The sequence below is a fragment of the Leptosomus discolor genome, chromosome 18 (genome assembly GCF_034619465.1).
Source record: "Leptosomus discolor isolate bLepDis1 chromosome 18, bLepDis1.hap2, whole genome shotgun sequence".
Classification (NCBI taxonomy): Eukaryota; Metazoa; Chordata; class Aves; order Leptosomiformes; family Leptosomidae; genus Leptosomus; species Leptosomus discolor.
Window position 1 is genome coordinate 4,127,808 of NC_141408.1, and position 21,137 is coordinate 4,148,944.

Genomic DNA, 21,137 nt, shown 5'->3' on the forward strand with positions numbered 1-21,137 from the left:
ACTTTTGCTCCCAGTTCTTGGTGTTCTGGAGCTTGATTGGAGCAGGGTGGTAGGTTCTCTTCCCTTAGCGAGAGATTCTTAACAGGCCCTATGTCTAACCTGGCAGGTCCGCTGTGACACACGGGGTGCGTGGATTAGGAAAACTGGATTCTGTTCCTGTAGACTGTAAAAGGGACGAGATCAAGTTTTGTATGCATTCCTATACTTGTATAGTCTTAATCTGTACAAAAAAAAAGTGTTCTTGCAGCATGTCCGGTAACCGTGTTACCTAACAGGTAATAACAGCCCTCCTTTCCTTACAGCTTTACTTTGGCACCTCTTACTGTGCCACTTTTGTAGCAGTGCAGTACTACTTTTCAAAACTGAGCTTGACCACATCACCTTTTCTAAGGGGTGGGGGGAGGGGACAACAGTTATTTATTGTCCACTGAAGCTTGTTTACAGCAGATCAATAATTGGCCTTTTAATGTCAAGACGGACTCCAGAGCCACCTTTTGATAAAGGCAAACTGAGTGTTTGGAAGTTAATACTGCATTCCAGTGAACCAAGCCATTGGTGTCCTGTGCAATTGTGGGTGTAGAATTCTGCTGTCCACAGGATTCAAGTGTAACTATTTGTTAACTGTATTGAAGGTGTGTCCTTTATGAAGAAAGTGTTCCAAATTAAAAAAAAGAAAAAAAAAAAAAAAGCTGCTGCAGTGTGTGTGCCTCTCTGGTCTTTCTACCCTGCCTTCTGCCACAGGCCTCCCCCCTAGTAACTCTGCCAAGGACAAGGGTAGGAGAAGACTCCCAGAATAACCCCCAGGAGCTTCCTGAAGGAGCAATTCCCCCTTCCCTGAGCTAGCTGTAAGTATGACACTGTAACATTCTTGAGGTTTAAAATAACCTGCTGCAGTCTCCTTCCCAGGAGAAAAGCAAAAAAACTGCAGCATGTAAGGAGTCTTATCAAAAGTATTTTATTTCACAGTCCATCTTTACAAAATAATAAGTAAAAGGCATATTGTTCAACATACAAATGTAAATATACAAGGGGAAATCCCAGGGAAAATTAAAGCTTGTCCAGCCTTTCAGCGTAGGTTCTTCATCGTGGACATGTTAGAAGTTCACGTGGTTTCTGATGTCATTGATCTGTTTTACCATCTCCCTTATGTGTTCTCCCCTTCAAGAAAAATAAATCCAAGTCAAAAGGCTGCAAGTCATTTTTGCTCAAAACTAACCAGGCAGGGAAATGCTCCATAGGGTAGAAGCAGAGACCAGGAGCGCTGCTGCAAGTCCTTGTGTTACAGGCTGGATACAGACTGCCCAAAGACTCAACTAAATCTGCTTTAACTGGCCAGTGCTGCTGTCGGGAGCTGGCACATCTCGTGCTTCAGCGCATCTCGACAAGCTCCAGCTGGGCCACTGGTCAGCCCCTGGGGCAGCACAGGGGTTAAATTATACCCTAGAAACTTGAATGTAATCGCTTTGTAAGGGCCAGGGCTGGCATGCTACAGGAGTGAAGCTTTCACTTACTCTTCTTTCAGGACGGTTTGGATGCACTTGCTCTGGTAGGCACTGAGGGTGATGCTGGGTTTTCGGGGGCTGGTGCCCTTTTCCATCTTTTTCTGCTGGTATTCCTTTTTCATTTTAACCTAGGAGTCACATACAGAAAGAAGACCCCAGTCAGTGCTGGTACTGCCTGCCGAGGTGAAAGCTCGTTACAAACTGGTGCGTCACACTGCCATGAAGTGATTCTCTCTGGGTCGATACCTGCTTGCTTTTGCACCCCTCCTCCCACACAGAGAAGAGAATGTTATTGCTAGGACTGAGGAAGGTGTGTAGACTTTCTTTTTTAGGGCTTGTACTGGGTGGCAGAGGTTCTGCCTGTATTACCACCGAGGATCAGAAGTTATTTGAGCACGTTGTTGCCAATTTACCAAAGTACGGGGTGCTCTATTGGAAGGACTGTACTCTATCAGCACTGGCCTTAGGGGTGAGTGAGGTGGTGTCAATAACCCACCAGCCAGATGACTTGTGGCCTCACCTGTCTGATAGCATTGCTCAGGTGCTGCAGCTGGTCGTGTATTGCCTGCAATTCTTTCCTCATATCCTTCTCGTTGTCTGACAGAACAGGAAGCTGAGAGTGGAAACTCCGAAGTACTTTCTTCATCCTTGATGTACAAAGCGAGAAATGTCGCTGAATTAACTTACCTATTAGCCCAGTTACGCAAAGACACAACTTGCACTTCAGTCACTCTTCCCAAGCCTCAGGGACTCAAGACTGCACTTTCCTTCTCCAGCGAGTCTCCCGTGGCACTGCCAGGCGGCAAGCTGCCTCCGGACCTGGAGCAGTACTGACAAATCACCACGGAGCCCCACAAGAGAGCAGGTCAGAAGCCCAGTCTGCTGACAAGCCAGTGTGGCACCTCCTGCCCCCGGTTCTACCACTTGCAAACTTCTGTTTAATAGCAAGGGATCTTGGATGAAACAGAGCAGAGTTTTGTAGCCTGCACTCACCTGTTCATAATGTCTTCTTGCTTCTCTTTAGCTTCCTCATACTTGTCAGCCAAGCGCTCAGCCATTTCCCGCAAACTTTTCCTTGATGCAAGTGAGAAATGTTTATTTACTTTAGATTTACATGCAAGGCAAGCCTGTATGTGGGAACAGGACAAGGAGCCTGACCAAGCAAGCCGGAGCAGGGGCTGCATCTACATGCTTCATTATAGCTGGAAATGCATTCACTTCTCCCTGGCTTCACCCAGGACCCCGGATAAAGGCTTTTGGCACAAAGGTGCATCACTCCTGACGTCTGACTTGATAAAAGCAGACAGATTATACTTACCTTTCCTCTCGATAGTAATTAAGATCTTCCAATTGTTTTTTCTTCTGTTCCCACAGCAGCTTCACTCTTAAAATAAATACAATACATAAAGTCAAACCACCCACAACAGCAATCCAGGTGAATCAGGATTTACGCCACACACACAAAATATGACAGAAGTGACTAATGCTCCTGGGAGTACGAAGACCTAAAGACACTGAAAAATAGGCAGTGGTGAGAACAAACACTTCCATTTTGTCCTAACTTTACAGTATCAATAAATTAACTATAATTTGAAGAAGCAAAAACTTAATGCAATTTTCCTTTGTTGGTATTATTGCTAAGGTTAAAGTATTTCCTGCCCCCCACAGGCACAGGCAGACTGACAACAGCAAAGGAGAAGTATTTAATGGTGTGTGTTTACTTTTTAATTTCCCCTACGAGCCACTAGAGATCAAGTACTACGCTCACCCCTGCTTTCCCTGGTAACTCGATTTTTCCGTTCTGGTATTCCACCAGCCTTACATGAGTCCATTTTACTCATTTACAAGGGTTAGTCCGGCAGAGAAGGTTTAGTGCTCAGTGCTATTGCTTCACAGAGACACCGTACAGCACGTATTTATGAGGGGTTTGATTACCTTTGCTGAATTTCCTCTTTTGCCAGATCTTGTTTCAGTATGTATTCCTCTCTGAACACTTGGGTGGCTCTGCTAAGAAGCTGAAGGCATTCTTCAGGGGGAGGAGCAGCATCTTTATTAGCAGACCTTAAGAGAGGTTTATGAGAGACAGGTTTTTGCAATCTCACTCTAACATGGTCCTTTGAAAGGCTAAACAACTTTGAGTATTGATGGCGAGGGCTCGGTTACAGAAGTGAGGGACTGTAATTAAATCATTTTTCTTACACAAGGAAACGCCACAGTATCTCAAGATACTGAAAACCCAATGGGACAAGCAATAAGCAACCTGGTCAGCCCTGCTCTGAGCAGGGGACTGGAGCAAGATGATCCCCCTCCCAAGCTACAGCGCGATGGGATGCCATCCCTGTACAGCCCGAGAGGCACCAGGCAGCTGCAGGAGCTGTGCCCCCGTTATTGCCACGTCCAAGGTAACGTGCTGTTGAAGCAGGAGCTGATAACACACGGTCTTCCCAAGAGTCTGACGCCTTCAGGTCCCCCAGGAAAACGTACTGACTTACTTCAGAAGGAAGGGATTGGCAGAACTGCGCTGCAGGATGCTTCGGATGTGCCTCTCGAATGAATGCTCTGACTCGGCCAGGATACGGAGAGGGGAAACAGCAGCATCTTGGTCGTCTTTGGTACAGAGCAGGGCAGGGAATGCAGGATGGACTGTACTTCTACCAAGGAACATAAAATTGGAAAACACAGTTTAAACCAGAAAAATTTAAACTATGTCAGAGATTAAATGGTAGTAAGTGAAGAACTGCAGAATTAATGTGTTACAGCAGTAAGTGAGAAGTGTTCTAAGAGGAAACACTTCAATTATGCGGTAAATCCAGCTCTAGACAAGGCTGGTGGAGCTCACTTTGCCACATCTTTTTGTTTGGCCACGGCTGAAACTAGCAAAAATCCTAAATATCCTTTTATTAAAGGAGAAGAAAGTTTTATAACAAGGCAAGTGCTTCAACAGCAGAATGACCTGTTTCTCAAAGCAACCTGCTTGGGCTGCCCACCTATGTAATTTCAGATAACGGGGTTGAAAAGAGCTGTAAGAAAAACCTACCTACCTAAGAGCACTGCAGAAATAGTATAAAAAAATAATAAAAGGTCTGTAAAAAAAACGGACATTAGTACTAGCTCTGCTGAAGGTACCTGCCGTACATTAAACAGTGTTCTCTGCCATAAACAAACTGAAAATAGTGCCCTGCCCCCACTGTGTTCACTTACTTGTGCAAAGGCAAGTCTACCACACTAGTCTGTACCTCTCCCCCCACCCCAACAAAGTAAAGGTGCCGTGGAAGTGCACACTAAAAATCCACCACTTTAAAGAACCACTTTTTTCCCCTTTCATGCAAACATAACCTTGGTGCCCATGAAGAATCTCTATACTACCATCTGTAAATGAGTTTTTGATTTGTGGATTCCTCATCATAAAAATGAAGGGAAAAAAACCCCAACACTACCAGCAAGAACCTTTTGGTGCCACTCTTGTCCTAATACTCATTAAAAGTGATATAGATCAATTATATCCCCTACAAACACCTTATCAGTAGTAAATTACAACAGTAACACCAAAGTGCTCAGCCAGGGAGTGTGCAGAAGGCAAAAACGTGATGAGTGTGTGTCATAAGAGGTGCAGAAGTCTGGGGTGAAAGGATCAAAAGAACAATAATAATAAAAAATAATAGGCTGAGATCCTTTTCATGCAACAGTCAAGGAGTTCAGACCAATTAAGAACCACGTACAAGAGAGGCCTTGTAATACACTCATAGCTGTTTGTGATGCAGATCATGGTGGGCCCCAAGATGTCAGAAACGATCCAAAAGCCTCTAATTGGAGCAGGTTGCCTGAAGGGAAGAAAACACAAGAATTCCCTGGTCAAAAAAATTCTTTATTCCTGCAGCTGTCCAAGCTCACTCTTTCGGAAAAGGTCTAGCTTATAAAAGTCAGAAAATAAAGCAGGGCCAGGTACGAGTACACAGCCCAGTAAATGATGCCTCTTAAGCCTCACCAAGCTCAAAAAAATCAGATGTTCTTTCGAGGCACTGTTTGATCCTTAACAAGTGGATAAAAGGAACATGTCAGCATTCAAGACTGTTAGCCAAATCAAGCCTCAGAGTTGCCTGGGGTCAAGAAAATGGAAGTAAAAATTTCTGCATTTGACAGATGATTTTCAGCCAGTGACCTGGGAATTTCAGCTTACGTCCCTAACTGTGCATTAAGAATCCTGATGCACAGAGTGCCTATTTGTGCGATTTGAAATCTTTTGAGCTGACTTCATTATTTTTAACAGCAAGAATGCCAGAAAAGAGGACAAATCATAAATATTCTCCATAGCAACCCAGATCTGGAAGCAATAGAAAGGGTTTGAGTTTTTACCTGCATGGCAACGGTTTTGTACAAAGAATATGTTCAACAAAGCACTTCTGTTCTGCTCCCAGCTCTTGTAAACTGTCTTTGTCTTCTTCGTCTACAAAGAGATTGGTCAGAACACATCAGATCCACTCTGCAGGGTAAGGGGGTCTCAGCATCTCCCACACCCACCACCTTGCTACCAGCGAAAGGCGGGTGTTCGGCCAGTACCCTCTTCCCTCCACCTGCAGCAGGGTTGCACCACTCACCTGACTTCAGGAACTCGTGCAGTTTATTGAGCCACGTCAACCCCACGCTGTGGACACCAGCTTCGTGTGTGCAGTGGTATCTCGAGGGACATTTCGGGTCTGAAATTTAAACAGCAAATGTAGAAGGCAGCACTGAACTGAGAAACTGCTCCTTCACCCCTGCGCTGGTGAACACGTGTGTCAATATGTCCAGCCCCCAGTAACACCCTGGTGCAAGTACTAACGCATCCCCGTCCACCAGCTGAGCTAGAAGCCTTAGCCACATTCTCAGAGTTCTGCTTGAACTACCTGCTGAAGGGTTTGGAACTACTCCTGTCAGACCCCATCTGTACCAACCCACTAGATTTTCAAGGGAAGATCAGTTCAAGCCAGCAGCCCAGCATCTGGACAAGCTTCGTGTTCCAAAAGACCCAAACACCTTGTCCTACCTGCCCTCCTGCCCCATCAGACAGTTAATAAGCAGATACCAATCCTTCCCTCGGGATCACCGTCCCCACAGCACTCACTTACACCCGTAGCTCACAACAGGGGCAACAACTTCTCCTTTATAATCCACAGCTGAAAGAATTCAGCACTATGTGACCAGCTGTAATCTGTGCTTGAGTAAACACCAAAGCACCTCCCAGGCTGGCTTCTCCCCCAGCTTTACTGAAGATACCAGGCAAATCCTTACTGTTTGTTTGACACCAATAACAATTTGTAAATAGCTTGATCCCAAAAGCAAGTAGAAGCCAACAACCTGAACGACAACCCTACCTCGATGCAGTTTGATTGGGCAAGAGAAATCAGACTCCAAAGGCTCCTCTTCGTCTCCTGATGCTAGTTTCAGTGCAAGTTCCAGCTCAACGCATTCAAACACGTACAGGGAAGGAATAAGATCAGATCTTGGGTCCCACGACTTTTCTGACTGTAAAAAGCATTGAATGCTTCTGTGAGGCATCACTTACATAGAAATGCCAACATAAACAGCATCGAGAGTGAGTTACACAATTTAGGCAGGAGTATTCCTTGTCAGGGAAAGCAGTCCAAGTCCCTTTTTTTTTAAACTTTAAAAAATTTCTCAGGTAAAAAGGTTTCTTCTTAAAAGATCCTCTTTAAAGTAGTTCACAGTAAGTCTGATGATCAAAAACTGATCTACTGTCAGAATACCCAGAGCTGACATTTAAAATAACAGCACAGAGAATCACAGGGACTGGCTGGAACAGGAGGAAGACTCACCACCTCACTACAAACCAGCGCAGCTTTGGCACTTGGCATTCACTTCCAGGCACCCCGCCATCTCGCAGCCCCGAACTTTGACTAAAGAAACAAAAATGCCTATAGAAAAAACCCCAAGGCAAGGTACCTGCTCATCGTCCTCTTCTCCATCCAGCACCACGCAGTGATAAAGCATTCCCGACTCGGTGGCAATCACCAGGATGTTCGGAACACAAGGCAGGCACAGGACAGCACAGGCATCGTAGCCATAGTTATCTTCCGCAGCAGGGTGCATGGGCAGAGGCCCGAGCAGCTTGCCAAGATTTCCAGTGCTGGAATAAAGAAAGTGTGGTCACAACACAAGGTGTGGAAGGAGAGTTCCCCATGGTTGCCTGCAGGCATTGCCTGCACAGTGACTACGAAATAAGGATGATTTAAAAAACAAACAAACAAACAAACAAACAAGGAATTCTGTCTAATTTCCCTTAGATAGCAGCAACCCAGACTTGTGCAGATTAAGAGGCTCAACTACACCTACTTGGTGATCTCAAAGAAACTGGAGCTCAGTAATAACATTTTATGCTTTTAAAGCAACCAAGCTGCATTACAAAAAACGCAAGAGGAAACTTTCATACAAGAACACAAAGTAGTCCCAGAAAGCTCAAGTTATCTTTACCACTTAATGGGTTTCTTGCTTAATAAAGCACTTTACAAGCAGCATTTTGTGGCATGGCATTTCTGTAGGCAGAACTTTTGAAGGACTAAGCCCATTTCATTGCCTACAGACAGGATCTGCTCAAAGCTGCACCATTTCTCACGCAGAGGCAGCCAGTGCCGTGTCTAACCTAACAACTACCGCGTTTTAATATTCAGTGACACTAGATCAAACTTTTAAGTTCTCCACCATCTTCTCGGTTTTTCTGAAGTAATATTTTCTTGGATCATGTTTATATTCTTGATTCATATCCTTGACTTTTCATTACGTAACACGCCTGAAAACCCTCTATGATCGTAAAATATTTTTTTTCCTAAGATGCCACTGGCTCATTCAGCCTCATCCAAAGCTAAGGATGTCTGTGCTGTGAACAGAAGGCCCCAAAATACACCTTACCAGCCTTAAAACCCTGATCTTTTAACAGTCCAGTGTCTTCATTTCGGATTTCTGATGGTAAATAACGGACACTGGATTCTCAGCAGTGGAAACGGCACCCTGAACACCCAGATGAAAAACGATGACAAACTGTTCTTGGATTTCAGTCTATTAGCACGCCACAAGGAGATAAACCAGGCTGCAATACAGCAAAACTCTGCCCAGCCTCCATTAGACAGGCCCCCGCCAAACTGGCAGATGGCTCTCCGACCCCAACACTGACAAACCCACGAAGCCCGAGGACGAACGGGATCTACCTCTGGAGCAGGCTGACGTAGGTGAGGAACGTCTCTCCGTTCTCATACAAGATGTAAAGCGGATGGGCCAACACCTCCTCCCTCCCTCGCTGCCCAAGAGCGTTCTTTGGCACCGGCACTGGCGGGCCAAAGTCAAAGGCCACGGCAGTCTCTCCCAGCGATGCTGTGTAGGCTCTCCTGGGGACGAGCAGAACGAGACCTGAAGTCAGCAGCGATGGCGAGAGCACCAGGGTTTAACCGGGTCCATCGGCACGTGCTGACACACCACGGCTGAGCACCGGCCATCGGCGCTTTGACACGGGCCACTTCGGGCAGCAAACGCCGGCAAGTCACACCCTTCTGGCGGTACCTCTGCAGCACACCCTCCAGCCAGCCCTGTTCCACAGGCTGAGAGAGGGGGGTGTACTGGTGTTCCTGTGTAGGGTGTCAGTCTGTGACTGGACTAGCAGAGACCCTCGAGTTTTTCCTTTCCAACTAGGCCAGGAGGGAAATAAAAAGATCATCTGTTTTCTGCATTCCCCACTCCAAGAGCCCTTCTTAACCCCACCTTAAAGACAACGTGCATTTTTCAAATGACTACTCTGACAAACGCTTGACCGCACAGTTTGTTACCACTTTCTTTTAGAAGGATGACAAAAAAGAAAGAAAGAAAAAAAAAGTGCAGTTACTGTGCTGGGAAGAAGTTCTAGTACTGAAGAAGCCCATGAAAAAAAAAAAGTCACATCAGATTTTCAGGTAGATTTATCACTTATTCATTAAAACCGTAACTGAGAATACAAAGCTTATTCTGTCAGAAGCACTTCAAAACACAAGAAGCCACACAAACCCTTTTTTGATGGTAAGAGTCTCCTCCTCAGTGTCTGAAAGAGCAATCACTTTGACAGGCGTCTGAGGTACCTTCAGACTGTAAAACCTAGAGGGAAGAAACAGCAGCAACGTTCATTCCACTGGCAGCGTGGCACATGTCCCAGCTGATGCAGCAACATCAGCTGGTATCAGTCTAAAACTTCTCCCATCCTATTTTTTTATTAGCAATGCCCGGAGGAACGGCAGGGCACAAACATCTAGCGAAAAATCAGACTGGCTGTGACAAAAAAAATACTTAAATAATCAGCTACAAACAGGTTTTACCTTACAGTGTTATCCGAAGTCAAGAGCACAATATGGGGCTCTAACGTGTCACTGGGATACCAGGCAGCATGCTTTAGAGTCAGAGATGTTGAGCTTGTGAAGAATCTTTCTGCCACAGGAATAGTGCTGAAACACAGAAATATGCACTGTTACGAGAAACACAGGACTTACTTCTACTGGGAAGTGGGGGCAAGAGGAGCTGGAAACCAAATTAAAAGGTTTCTGAGCCATTAGCTGTATTATTCTTAAAGTTGGAGGGACAGCTTTTAAGTTAAGCCCTTTGTTATTTCCATCTAGATGTGTGTGTTTTGCCACCACAGCCAAACACCCCCAGAAGGGCCAGAGAATACTACAGAGGAGCACTTTGCTCCTCAGCGTTTGCAGCAAGTTTAGAAGGCCATTGATTTGGGTCACTTGACAAGTCCCTGAGACAAAATACCTCTATTTGTGACTGTCCCTACAACCCCAATACAACCAACGCCTTCCGCAGCCGTTTGGCCCCCAGGAGAGGAGAAGAACGACGGCGGGACAAGGGTGTCGTTAACCGCCGGAGGTCTCACCCACCTGCAGTTCACTGTGGATTTCCCACCTTCGAACTCAGAATTCTTCCCCCAGCGTTTGGGCAGCTCCAGCACCATGAGCCCCTTCGTACCGATGAGCGCCACATGATGGTGCGTGGGGCTTAACAGCGTCTGATACACCTCGAAAAGGGGGGGGTTGATGCAGAGGAGGGTCTGGAAATACAAACGTTACAGCTCAGCGCCAGCCGTCGGAAGCGCTGACGGAAGCCTGGCACATCTTCGCTTCGGACGGTGACTCGCACGACGGCTGCAAGGGGCGGGGTGACGCAAAAACTCGCTGCCAGGCACAAAGCCGCCGGGTTTCCGCGAACAGAGACCCACTGAGAGCGGGCCGGAGGGTGACCGGGGCCCTCCGGGACCGGCCCCGCTCCGTCACGGCCCCCCCTCCCCGTGCCGGCCCCTCAGCCCCGCTCACCGGCCCCTCACGGCTCCCCCCTCCGCGCCGGGCCCCACCTGGTAACGGCTGAGCCCCGCGGAGTCGGGCCCGCCGAGGCGGCGGAGGCCGATGGTGTGGAGGGCGCTGCGCTCGCCGTCCCAAAGGAAGAGGTCGCCGTCGAGGCCGAAGAGGAGGTTGCGGATGAGCGGCGGCCGGGCGGCGGCGGCGGCGGTGGCGGGGCGCTCGCGGAGGCGGCTCAGCACCGCGTGCTGCGGCAAGGCCGCCCGCCACTGCTCCGCCGGGCCCCACTCGGCCGCCATCGCCGCCGCGCACCCGCCGCGCGACCCCGCCGGCACCCTCGGCGCCGCCAATCGCCGGAGCCAGAACCGCGGCGTCACCGTCCGCCCCGCCAATCGGAGAAGCTGCGTGACCCCGCCTGCCGGGACTACATTTCCCGGCGTGCCCCGCGGCAGAGGCGCGCTGCGGCTCCCGGCGGGCGATGGAGGCGCCGCTGCGGCGGCACCGCGCTCGCTACAAGGGCCCGGCCGCGCCGCCCTGGAAGGAGACGTACCGCCGCGTGAGTGGGGCCGGGCGGGGGGGGCTCTGCCCGCGCGTCGGCCCCGGTTCGCCCCGCCCCGGGCTGGCCAGGCTCGGTGCCGCCCGGACGGGCGAGCCGGGCCCAGCCTGGCCCCTCCCCAGACCCGCTTTGCGGGATCGAACGCTGCTGGTCGAGGCCAGCCCCCGGTAGGAGCTGTCACCGGGCGGCGCCTGCCGGGTGCGAGCGGCCCCGGGGCCCCGTCTCTCCCCCCCGCCCACCCCGGGGCCCCGTCTCTCCCCCCGCCCACCCCGGGGCCCCGTCTCTCCCCCGCCCGGCGTGGCACTAACGGGCTCGGTGCGCTCTGCTCCCCCCCAGCGCTGCATGGAGAGGCTGAGGAGCAGCCGGGCGAAGCTGCTGGACAGGTACCGCCAGGCCGGGGAGAGAGTGGGCAGCCCGGGCGTGAGCACGCTGCTGGTGCAGGAGGTGATGGAGCAGGAGTGGCAGACGCTGCAGGCCGCGCAGCAGAGCCTGCCGGCCCTGCGGGGAGCAGAGGCCCTGGCCCAGGTCGGTACGAGCTCTGGGGCCGGTGCGGTGCCCAGCGTCCTTGCATCAACACGCCACCTGTCTAGTGCGGGTGTCAAACGCCTCTGCAGCCGCGGCTTCAATCACCCGCTGGCTGGAGCTGGCAAAACTCCGAGCATCTGGATTTCCTGCTTCCACAGCTAGTGTGGGGTGTTGTGCTGGGAAAGCGCTTGCCTTCGGGCCCGCAAGTGGGGAACTTCTTTATTTCCTTCACAAACTGCGTGTAAATGCCAGCAGAGGGTGGGTTCCTCGTCTGTGGTTTTTAGAGCTGATCTGGCACTGACCGCTCCTGAGAATCGGAATAAAACTGCTGTGGTTTAAAAACCCAGTTCTTGGACAGGCTGTGTTCTGATCCACTGTGGCTGGCTTTGCGCAGGTGATTATGTTATAAATTGCTTTACACAGTGCACAGTTTTGCAAATACAGGGATTTACGGACAGGAGAATAAGCAAAGGGAATTCACGTTGTGGTGGTAGCTCAGTCAGGTGCTGGAAGTTAAGCGAGAAAGTAGCCGGAATGGGAGAATCACTGACTGATGCACCTTCCAGATGCTAGAGGACCCCGATGAGCTGGCAGTGCTGGAAGAGATCCAACAAGAATTGCTCTTGCAAGGTAATGCCTCTACATGTTTTCTGACTCCTATTGGCTTTGTAATATTCCTGACTTTCTAGTAATCCGGACTAGCTGAGGCTGCGCTCCGTGGTTCTTGTAGACCACACGATATGAGGGAAGAGCCTCCTTAGAGATCTCTGTAGCCTCTCTGATGCATTGAGACCCCTTTTGACAGTTTTAAGAGTTTAAGTGGCATTTTAAGGGCTGTGAGAAGCTAATAAGAGACCAGAGAAACACCACTGAGATGTTTGGGAGCTGTAGGAACCTGATGAAATAATTCAGAATGTCTCTAAATTGTTGGCGGGAAAGTGGAAAGTCACTCACTTGAGACAGGCTGAAGACTGAGCTGTAGGAAAATCTGGATCAACAGGAATGATTTCATCAAGTGTAAAAAATTTGATCCAAAGAAAGAAAAAAAATTCAGAAACTAGTGGCTGCCCCAGCCTCCATCTACCCAGCAGCTTCACGTGTGTCTTCAGTTCCTGGCAGCTGCCTGAGGGTGTTTTGCTGTGTTGTTGCAGAACAGTCCGTTATAGAAGAGTACGAGCGAAGCCTGCAGTTCGATGAGGAATGTCTCAACGCCGTGCTTGACGGCCTGGATGCCAGCGACAAGGTCATCTGCCCCGTGTGCAGACAGTAAGGAAGCCCCTTGGCATCGGGATGAGGTTCTCCGCTCCCCTACAGCAGTTTGGGCTTGGAAACGGGGGGAAGGCAGAGGCTGCTCTTTGTCTTGATGTCGGCAAAACAGAAAAACCTGAGCAACGATCTCCTACATCGAACAGGTCTTTTGCTAAAATCTACCTTTGTTCTGGTGGTTGTGATGATGCCCCTTGTATCTTCTTTCTAGGAATAACCTGACTGTGAGGAATCACTTGGTTTTGTGCCAGTGTGGACTGTACATCAGCACGCAGGTAAGCTGCGCTGCGAGTGGAACACGTTAAATGTGACATCTGACGTCTGCTGCTGCTAAGGGGCAGTTTTAAGCCTCAGACAAGTGTAAGGTTTCTTTTACCCCCATTTTTCGCAGGGTATGACAGAAGGGAAGCTTCGCTCACTTCTAGAGAGCACTGTGACAGAGCACAGTCACAGGTGCTTTCACAACCCAGAGTTCACAGTTACCAGTGGAATGGAGGAAGAAGCCAATCTGCTCATGAGCTGTCCGGTGAGTCCAAATGGCCACTTCCTGGAGAGGATCTGCGTGGATCCACTTCTCTGTTATGTGGGCAGGAACCCCGAGTCCATTGATCCCAGGGGTTTCTGTTGCTGTTTTTCCACAAAATTCCTTGGCAATGGTTTTACTTTTGACCACTACTAACCATAAAAAAAAAAAAAAAAAAGCCAAATTACACACCTTACCCTAACTGCTGGATTAGGGAACCTTTGGAGGACCTGTCAGATTTAGTGCCTCGCATCTTGGCCACCAACGTTCAGGTCTTGTGTGGAGCAGCTGTTCAGGTAAATGGGTCATGAAGAAAAGCTTTAAAAATTACTTCAGTTTTAGCCTCCTCAAAAGGCTCGCCCATGCCGCTTAGAAAACACGTACCCTCCCTTTGGCTCAAGCTAGAGCAAGTTCTTAGCTTTGCTGCTTACCTAAAATCCCCGTGAGGCCACTGTTAGGAGCAGAGCATTTCCAACAGTGTTGAACATGGGTTCAGTTTATACACTGCTACAGCTTCTCTGTTCAACTTCCCTTTTGAAAGGTCTGTGACTCCTGGACAATCCTCCTGTAAGTTGACTTGGCTGCTGCTTTTTCACTGGAAGGACTTCAAGACTAAAAATCCACCCAGAGCTGCTAGTGTTTTTACATGTATGTTGTGTCAAAAAGACACTTGAAAAGGCCGTAGCACTGCCTTGACCTGCACTTTTAATGGCACAGTACGTGTTTCGCAATAAATGTACTTAATTTCAGCTGTAGTGTTGTCTTTAACGCTGCACCCGTCATCTCACAGCTCCCATCAGCTTTGGTTTCTCTTTAAACTTACCGTGACCTTGAGGCACCGACGGGAGACACAGGGTTGAGGAGGCACCCGCAGCTGCTGCCCCGCGTCAGCGCCTTTGCCAGCAGCAGCCACAGCCCCTCCATCGTTCCGCTGCCGCTGGAGTGCTCGGGCCTCTCCGCGGCCTTTTCCCACAACAGCCACGTGAGCAGGAAGGGCCCAGGCTGTGGCAGCTCAACCCTTGTTAAAGCGTCCCCTCAGACACAGCGTCCAAGACCCCAAGTCTGTTCCCCAGCACGCAGCCAGCCAAGAGTTCCAGGATGAGGGTCCCATTCCTAACCCCTCCTGCAGGCACAGCTCTGGCAGAGACACCCTGCGCCGGTGGAGCTGCTGCAATTGCTCTCCCTGGAGAAAACTCCGGGCCAGCACACGCCCTCGCTGCAGCAACAGCCCCGTGAGCAGCTGTACTAACACCAGCTCAGGCACAGACAACTACCAGCAGCATTTTTGTAGCAGCTCCCGGGTCAGCAATGGTACAGCAAGGAGAAACCACGAGCCTTCAGTGATATGTTGAACAGATTTTATTCTTCACATTCACTCTTAATTGTACAAAACCCACCAAGTAGGGTGAGGCGATTCTGGACCATAACGCTGGAGGACTTGATCTGGGCTGCAACGTAAATACAAATCCCCAAATATAAGTGAGAATCCTCGTTCTCCACATTCCCAGCTACTTACTCCCCGTATCTGTTGTGAAGGTGTACTTGGGTACTGCTGGCTGGAGCAGCGCTGTGGAATACCCACACTTGAAGGTAACTTTCCCAGCCTCACCTACTGACATTTGACGAAGCTCTTAAGGTCTTCAAGGAATTTAATGTACTCCTGGTGCTCCAGTGCGGTGCTCAGCTCTATTAACTCATCAGCGAACGTGTTGTCCACTCCTCGGTCAGCCAGGAAATCCATCAAGTGATCGTACAGAGCCTGGAAGCAACAACAGGAACCTCCCTGAGCAGAGCGCTCCTGGGTCCGGGCGGCTTTCCGAACGCCCCATGGCAGCTGGCATGGCTTTCCGCCGGGAAGACCAGGCCCAGGCCTGCAGGAGCACAGGCAGGTCCCCTTCTCGGCAGGCCTGGCCTGCGGCGGAACATGTGGAGGGAAGAGGCCATGGAGCAGGTCACCCAACCTTGAGCCATATAAACCCAAACCCAACATTACAAACGAGCTGCGCCCTGGAGATGATCCGCGGACTGAGGGTAAAGTCTGTCAAAGACAACACGGGCCAAGCGCTGCCTGTCCCCTCTAAAGCTGTGGCCTTGGGGGTGAAGTGCTTTAGTGGTGTCTGGAAAGGGTGTATCTGATGTAAATATTTGAGAGATTAAGTCTTCTACAATCACCAACTATTTTTTTCTTTCTCATTTTAATCCTACTTAACTGCTGCAACTCCAGCTTGTGGGCTCCCCCCGTGCTCCACAGACCAGGTTCGTTATCGCTGCTTAGGGCAGCAACGCCAATACCTGTCGTGCCTTTCTTGGCCTCTGTTGGTTTGGTTTTTAAAGACCAATACTGCTGAGCAAATGATTCATTTTGGACTTCAGTAATCCCAGCAGATCACAAATCACATGCAATTTAATTAATTTTCTGTCTCAAGTCAGAGGGCAGGGGCGGGAAGCAGCAGGGGATGTTCTAGAGCACACTAACCAATTTCAGCACCAACGCTCCCCGAGGAGAGCTACGCTCCAGTACGGTTTCAGCCATATGATACACGGCCTCCAACTAAGATTTAAGCTTCCCAAAGCCTCTCATTGGGAACATAAGCAGATGCCAGATTCTTGGGCATATTAACTTTTTAGTGTCAGCACTACAAAAACGTACCTGGAAAAGAGGCATCTGCACGTGGCACCTGACAAGCCACGTTGTTAAACCATGGATGAAAAGATGTTTGAGCAAGTGTCAAAGCTTCTCTAAAATGTAACGTAGCTGCTGGGAAAGCAACTTACAAAGCCTGCAACAAGTTTCGGGGTGTGGGTCTCTGACTGCCAGTAATGCCACCAGCACTGCACGATGGCTGGGACCACCCAGTGACCCCCAGTTTGCAGCAGAGCCGCTATCCCACGGCAAACTGGGGCAGGGAGGGGGAATCCCCCATCTCAGGCACCCGGGACAGGAGTCGTTCGTTCTCGGGAGCTCACGGCCAGCCAGGCGAGGTGCCCCCCGCGGCCGCAAGCACTGGCAGCACTTACCCAGTCGAGGGAATCCGTATTGAGGGTGTAGTTGGTGTCCTTCCAGTCCGCTTCTCCAGTGGGCTGAAAACTGACCTCCCGAATCGTGAAAATATCACTCTCTTCCTCTCCCTCATGTCCAACCTGAAGCAGGAGGCGAGATGTAAGACACAGACTCAGCTCTAACTGCCAGGCCCCTCCCGCCAGCTCATCCCAAAGCCAGGAACATCAGACCGCAGGCAAAACCCCGAGACCAGCACTAAAGCTGCGCCTCTCCCCCTCGACACGGGGCTGTGAAGACGAGCACAGACGAGCACGAGCACACAGGAAAGCCCCTCCGAGGTCAGCCTACCAGCTCGTGCTGCCAGAAGCGACGGGATGTCAATCAGCAGCCCAATTTTTACACAGATGTAAAAAAAAAACCTCTTCTGTGTGGTTCTAAATCTGTCTCCACAGGCCTCTCTAACCTTTGTCAGCTGGGACTGGCTGCGCAAGTGGTCTGTTAAGGTTCGCAAAACGAACCACCAAAGTCAGTGTGAACCAAAGCTCGCACTTTTATTTTCTCTTCTCCTTTTTTTTTTTAACCTTTTAACCCCTGCTTTTCTTTGTAACACCTCACAACAAAGAGATTTGCAAGTTTCTGAACCTATCTTGTTTTGGCCATTCCTGTTTGCCCCTCTCAAGCTGCCGTGCTGTTGAAGTTAAGCCATGCCCCCCTTCTCTAACTGAATTCAATAAATGGGCTAAAAGCAGCCGGCCAGAAAGGCCTGGTCAGGATGGGAGCAATGCAGCGGAACGTCTCCTCCTCAAAAAGTGCTCTTGCAAACACAAAGCGGATTTTTTTTTGGTGTTAAAATAAAAAAAAGAGCGATAAGAGACTGTATTTTCTGCAGATTTGGAAAACCAACACACTCTAAAGAGCAGCTGGATCCAACAGCAGCACAACTACGCTACAGTCATGCAGGAAATGCACAGCCCCAGCCCAGAGCCGGCTGCGGGTGACACACAACCACTCTGACACCCACCTCGTCTTCAGGATAATGGCAGTCAAGAACAAGGGTCTGTTTTGTATCATCTTTTATTACTTCGACCACGAAGTTTGGAGTTGATGTAAGATCAGGCTAAATAGGAGAAAAGTTGCATCAGCATCGGAGTCTGAACAGGAGCCAAAGTGAGGCCAGTACAGCCCAGCACAGCCCAGCACAGCCCAACACAGCCCAGGTTGTTCCCTGTCACCCTCTTTTTGGAGTCCCTGACCTGGCCAGGACAACCCAAACTTCCCTCAGCCTCACCAGCGGCCCTCCAGCCCCTTCTCTGCAGGTGGTCACGCAGGTAAAATGGCAGCAGGGAGCATCTCCCACCGCTGACAACCCCGAGAGCCTGCAGCTCACCTGGATGGTCCCTCCAAAGCAACAGGAACTGGGAACAGCCCCAGACTGTTTCGCCAGCAGGAGCGGCTCAGGCTGGCCCTCCTCCACGGGGGGAGCCTGGCGGGGCACAGAGGCCGCCCGACGCACGCACGGCCCAACTGCACCGCGCTGCTCCGCGGACACAGGCACACCCAGGAGGGGAAGGAATGCACGTGTGTCCCCAGTATGGTCCCACCATGGTCCCACCCAGTGGGGCGCAGCGCACTGGGGTCGCTACGACCCTTCAGAAAGGGCAAAACGGAGCAGCTGCATTCCTGACTCGTTCGGCATCAGTGTCCCTGCGGGTGAACCCATCTGCCCCAAATTACGCTGCCCACGTGCATTTTTCCCGGTATTTTTACTAAGGCTTATTAAACAGGAGTGAGACACTTTGACCTCCAAAACCACGCCGGTGAAGTTGTGGGAACAGCTCTGCGTTTCACCGACGCTGCCCACCAGCGCCGTGAGTTTCGCCAAGCACAAGAGGCGGTGCTCGTGGCAGGGGGTTGCAAGAGCAAAAGACACCAGAGTTCCCCTCGTTTCTCCTCGTAGAGCTCTCACCCTGCTCTGCCTTTCTGCTGCAGAGAGGAGCGCTGCAGCCAAGTCACAGCCAACCCAAAAAGTCTCATTTTGTGACTTAATGCTCCCAAATACTAAGTGAGAGAGGAAAACAACCCCGAACACTTAAGGGCAAGGCTCTAACTTCCCTCTGTGTGCCCCTCACTGAAGTGCACATCAAGACTAAGTTACCTCCTGCTCATCAGGCTTCTGCTCTTCTTGCCCGTCATCATCAGCCGAGGGCGGAATGCTGTTATTGATGTTGAACGTAACCGTTATCCTTCAAAGAAACAGAAGCAGAAGCCGTTACTTTGAGCACACTCAAAAAATACCCATTGGAATTTCTTCTATTTAAGGTTCTGTGGTGGGGAACCGTTACTGGTGCTGAACTCGGCACCGTGAACAAAGCCTGGTACGGTGGTTCAAGACGCGCCCCTGAGCGAAGGCGGCTCCCCCGGCTGCTCTCACCACCCAGCCCTTTGCACGTCTCGCTGGGCTGAGCTGTCGTTTTTAACGCGGCGAGGCCGCACAGCGCTGCGTAACGCACGGCACAGCAGCAAACTTGCTGGCGGAGGGTCGCCATCAGGACACGCTTATCTACACAGGTACAGAGAAGTGGTCACTTCTTCACCGCAGCGCTGGGAAGCATGGGGGAAGGCTCCTCCTAATGTGCTTCCAGGTTACACCAAAAATTCAACATTTTTATATCCTTTTTCTGCAAAGTCACAATCTTTAACATATTTTAACATAAGCGTGCATGTTATGCCCGCTATTAATTTTGACATTTACAATGATTGGTCCACCCCATCATATAACTTCATTAATATGCCTATACTAATATAACCATTGGTTATTTTACTGATCAAAATCTCTGATATACAAATCAGGATGGGGAGGATGTGAGAGTCTTCACAGCAACATTCCTTTGTTTCTATGGTTTCATCATGTAAGATAAGATAACAAGCTGAGAGGGTACAATTCCACCCCTTGTACCTGTCTCCCTGCCCCCCCGTTCTGTGTTCTGTACAGTTTCACAACCCGCAGCAGCTCTAGCTTTGGCCATCTTCGCAAGGCAGCAGCTGCTGTCTCTGAGCGTGAGTGAGGTTTTGTATATTGCTTACCTTAATGTAAATTAATTGAATCAGGAAATAATTAAATATAAGACATGAGTTGTTCATTAAAAACAATTAATTATCAATGAAAAGTAATTAGCTATTCAAAATTCAGATCTGGTTATAACAAACTTGTGCAAAAAAGCGCCCAGCGAGGTAAACCCGCGAGCCTCTGCTTTGCACCGACTGGCCGGGCAGCATCGCCAGGACCAGGGGCCCAAGGGGACTCCGGTGACCGCAGCCCCCTCGGCGCAGGGGCCCGCAGGGGGAGCCCCCCCCCCGCGGCCCGCACTTACTTCTCGCCGGCCACCTTCCGCACCAGCCTGGCCTCCGTGCCGCGCACCTCCAGCTCCCACCCCCCGGACACCTTGGGCAGCGACTTGTGCTTCTGGATCTTCCGCTCCTCTTTGATCTCATCCGCCAGGAACTGCGCGAAGGCTTTGTCGCCTGCGGGGAAAAGCCGGGGGTGGGGGTGGGGGGGGTAAGGAAAGGCCCCCGCGCCGAGAGCGGCCACCACGTGCTGCGGGACGGGCAAGGGCGGGAGCGCCCCGGCCCCCTCACGGCGCCCCCGCCCGCGCTCCCCTCAGGGCCGCGCAGCCCCCCCCCCCCCGCCGCCCCGCTCACCCTCCGTGTGGAGGCCGCCGCAGCCGCAGGAGACGCCGCCGGCCGAGCCCCGCCGCGGGCGGAGCAGCGCCGTCCGCCAGCCGCCGCCGCCCAGCTGCCAGAGGGAGCGGGCCAGGGGCGGCGCGGCGGCGGGCGGCGGCAGGAGGGCGCGGGGCGAGGAGGAGGAGGAGGAGAAGGAGGAGGAGGAGAGGAGGAGGCGGCGGGGCGGGTGGCGCAGCGGCGGGCGCAGGGCGGCGGCGGTGGCGCACAGGGCCCGGGCGAGCAGCATGGCGCGGTGCGGTGCGGTGCGGCGGGGCGGGGCGGGGCGGGCAGAGGACACCGCCGGCCCCGGAACCGCCCGCCCCGCTTCCGGCGACAGCCGGGGCCGGCGGCCCCCGCGGCGGGGAGCGGGAACCGGGTTCGGGAACCGGGTTCGAGTCCCGGGCCCGGCAGGAGGGAGCTGAACGCCAGGCTCGCTCGCTGCTGTTTTTTTTTTTTTTTAAATTAAACGGCGAGGCCGGGAGGGCGGCGCGGGGAGGCCTCCGCCGGCCCGGCGCTGGGGGGAGGCTGCGGCGCCGGTGAGGGCGCAGAGGAGCTTCAGGGAGGTGGGAAACGCGACGGCAGCAGGGAAAGCGGCGCCGGGGCAGAGCCGCGCTGCCTGGCCGGGCTCCCGGGAACAGCCAGCCTGCCGGCAGGGCCTCCGCCCTTTATTCCGAAAAAGAAGAAAAAAAAATCTATTATTTTTTTTCCTTTTTTATCAAATAAATGTTTTAGAGGG

General features: G+C 51.3%; 3 protein-coding genes across 3 annotated transcripts; 1 reads left to right on the forward strand and 2 right to left on the reverse strand.

The window, feature by feature from the left end:
- Positions 1 to 932: 932 nt before the first annotated feature.
- On the reverse strand, positions 933 to 11,109 carry NUP88 (nucleoporin 88). The gene is made up of 17 exons (XM_086475456.1): positions 10,867 to 11,109; positions 10,397 to 10,566; positions 9,833 to 9,958; positions 9,528 to 9,614; positions 8,702 to 8,878; positions 7,443 to 7,626; positions 6,854 to 7,004; positions 6,098 to 6,196; positions 5,856 to 5,946; positions 5,222 to 5,323; positions 3,995 to 4,153; positions 3,438 to 3,563; positions 2,821 to 2,886; positions 2,496 to 2,576; positions 2,023 to 2,149; positions 1,512 to 1,630; positions 933 to 1,158 (listed from the first exon to the last, which is right to left on the reverse strand). The coding sequence occupies exons 1-17, from the start codon at positions 11,107 to 11,109 to the stop codon at positions 1,095 to 1,097; spliced, it is 2,172 nt and encodes a 723-aa protein (XP_086331582.1). The 3' UTR covers positions 933 to 1,094.
- A 179-nt stretch (positions 11,110 to 11,288) lies between these two features.
- On the forward strand, positions 11,289 to 14,429 carry RPAIN (RPA interacting protein). Its single transcript, XM_086475457.1, has 7 exons — positions 11,289 to 11,366; positions 11,703 to 11,891; positions 12,458 to 12,521; positions 13,043 to 13,157; positions 13,369 to 13,432; positions 13,549 to 13,683; positions 14,222 to 14,429. The coding sequence occupies exons 1-7, from the start codon at positions 11,289 to 11,291 to the stop codon at positions 14,249 to 14,251; spliced, it is 675 nt and encodes a 224-aa protein (XP_086331583.1). The 3' UTR covers positions 14,252 to 14,429.
- A 595-nt stretch (positions 14,430 to 15,024) lies between these two features.
- Positions 15,025 to 20,648, reverse strand: C1QBP (complement C1q binding protein). The gene is made up of 7 exons (XM_086475273.1): positions 20,381 to 20,648; positions 20,053 to 20,203; positions 18,837 to 18,924; positions 17,703 to 17,798; positions 16,699 to 16,821; positions 15,290 to 15,439; positions 15,025 to 15,128 (listed from the first exon to the last, which is right to left on the reverse strand). The coding sequence occupies exons 1-6, from the start codon at positions 20,646 to 20,648 to the stop codon at positions 15,290 to 15,292; spliced, it is 876 nt and encodes a 291-aa protein (XP_086331399.1). The 3' UTR covers positions 15,025 to 15,128.
- Between the last annotated feature and the right edge of the window lie 489 nt (positions 20,649 to 21,137).

Bases quoted from the DNA above. Each gene is read 5' to 3' on its own strand.
- C1QBP (XM_086475273.1), bottom strand. From the start codon at position 20,648: ATGCTGCTCGCCCGGGCCCTGTGCGCCACCGCCGCCGCCCTGCGCCCG. The intron at 18,925-20,052 runs GTAAGTGCGGGC...GTTTCTTTGAAG, and splicing joins CGGAAGGTGGCCGGCGAGAA to GATAACGGTTACGTTCAACA. The intron at 17,799-18,836 runs GTAACTTAGTCT...TCTCCTATTTAG, and splicing joins AGAAGCCTGATGAGCAGGAG to CCTGATCTTACATCAACTCC.
- RPAIN (XM_086475457.1), top strand. From the start codon at position 11,289: ATGGAGGCGCCGCTGCGGCGGCACCGCGCTCGCTACAAGGGCCCGGCC. The intron at 11,892-12,457 runs GTCGGTACGAGC...TGCACCTTCCAG, and splicing joins GAGCAGAGGCCCTGGCCCAG to ATGCTAGAGGACCCCGATGA. The intron at 12,522-13,042 runs GTAATGCCTCTA...GTGTTGTTGCAG, and splicing joins ACAAGAATTGCTCTTGCAAG to AACAGTCCGTTATAGAAGAG.
- NUP88 (XM_086475456.1), bottom strand. From the start codon at position 11,109: ATGGCGGCCGAGTGGGGCCCGGCGGAGCAGTGGCGGGCGGCCTTGCCG. The intron at 9,615-9,832 runs GTAAAACCTGTT...TCTTCCCTCTAG, and splicing joins ACTTCGGATAACACTGTAAG to GTTTTACAGTCTGAAGGTAC. The intron at 2,577-2,820 runs GTAAGTATAATC...ACTTGCATCAAG, and splicing joins AATTACTATCGAGAGGAAAG to GAAAAGTTTGCGGGAAATGG.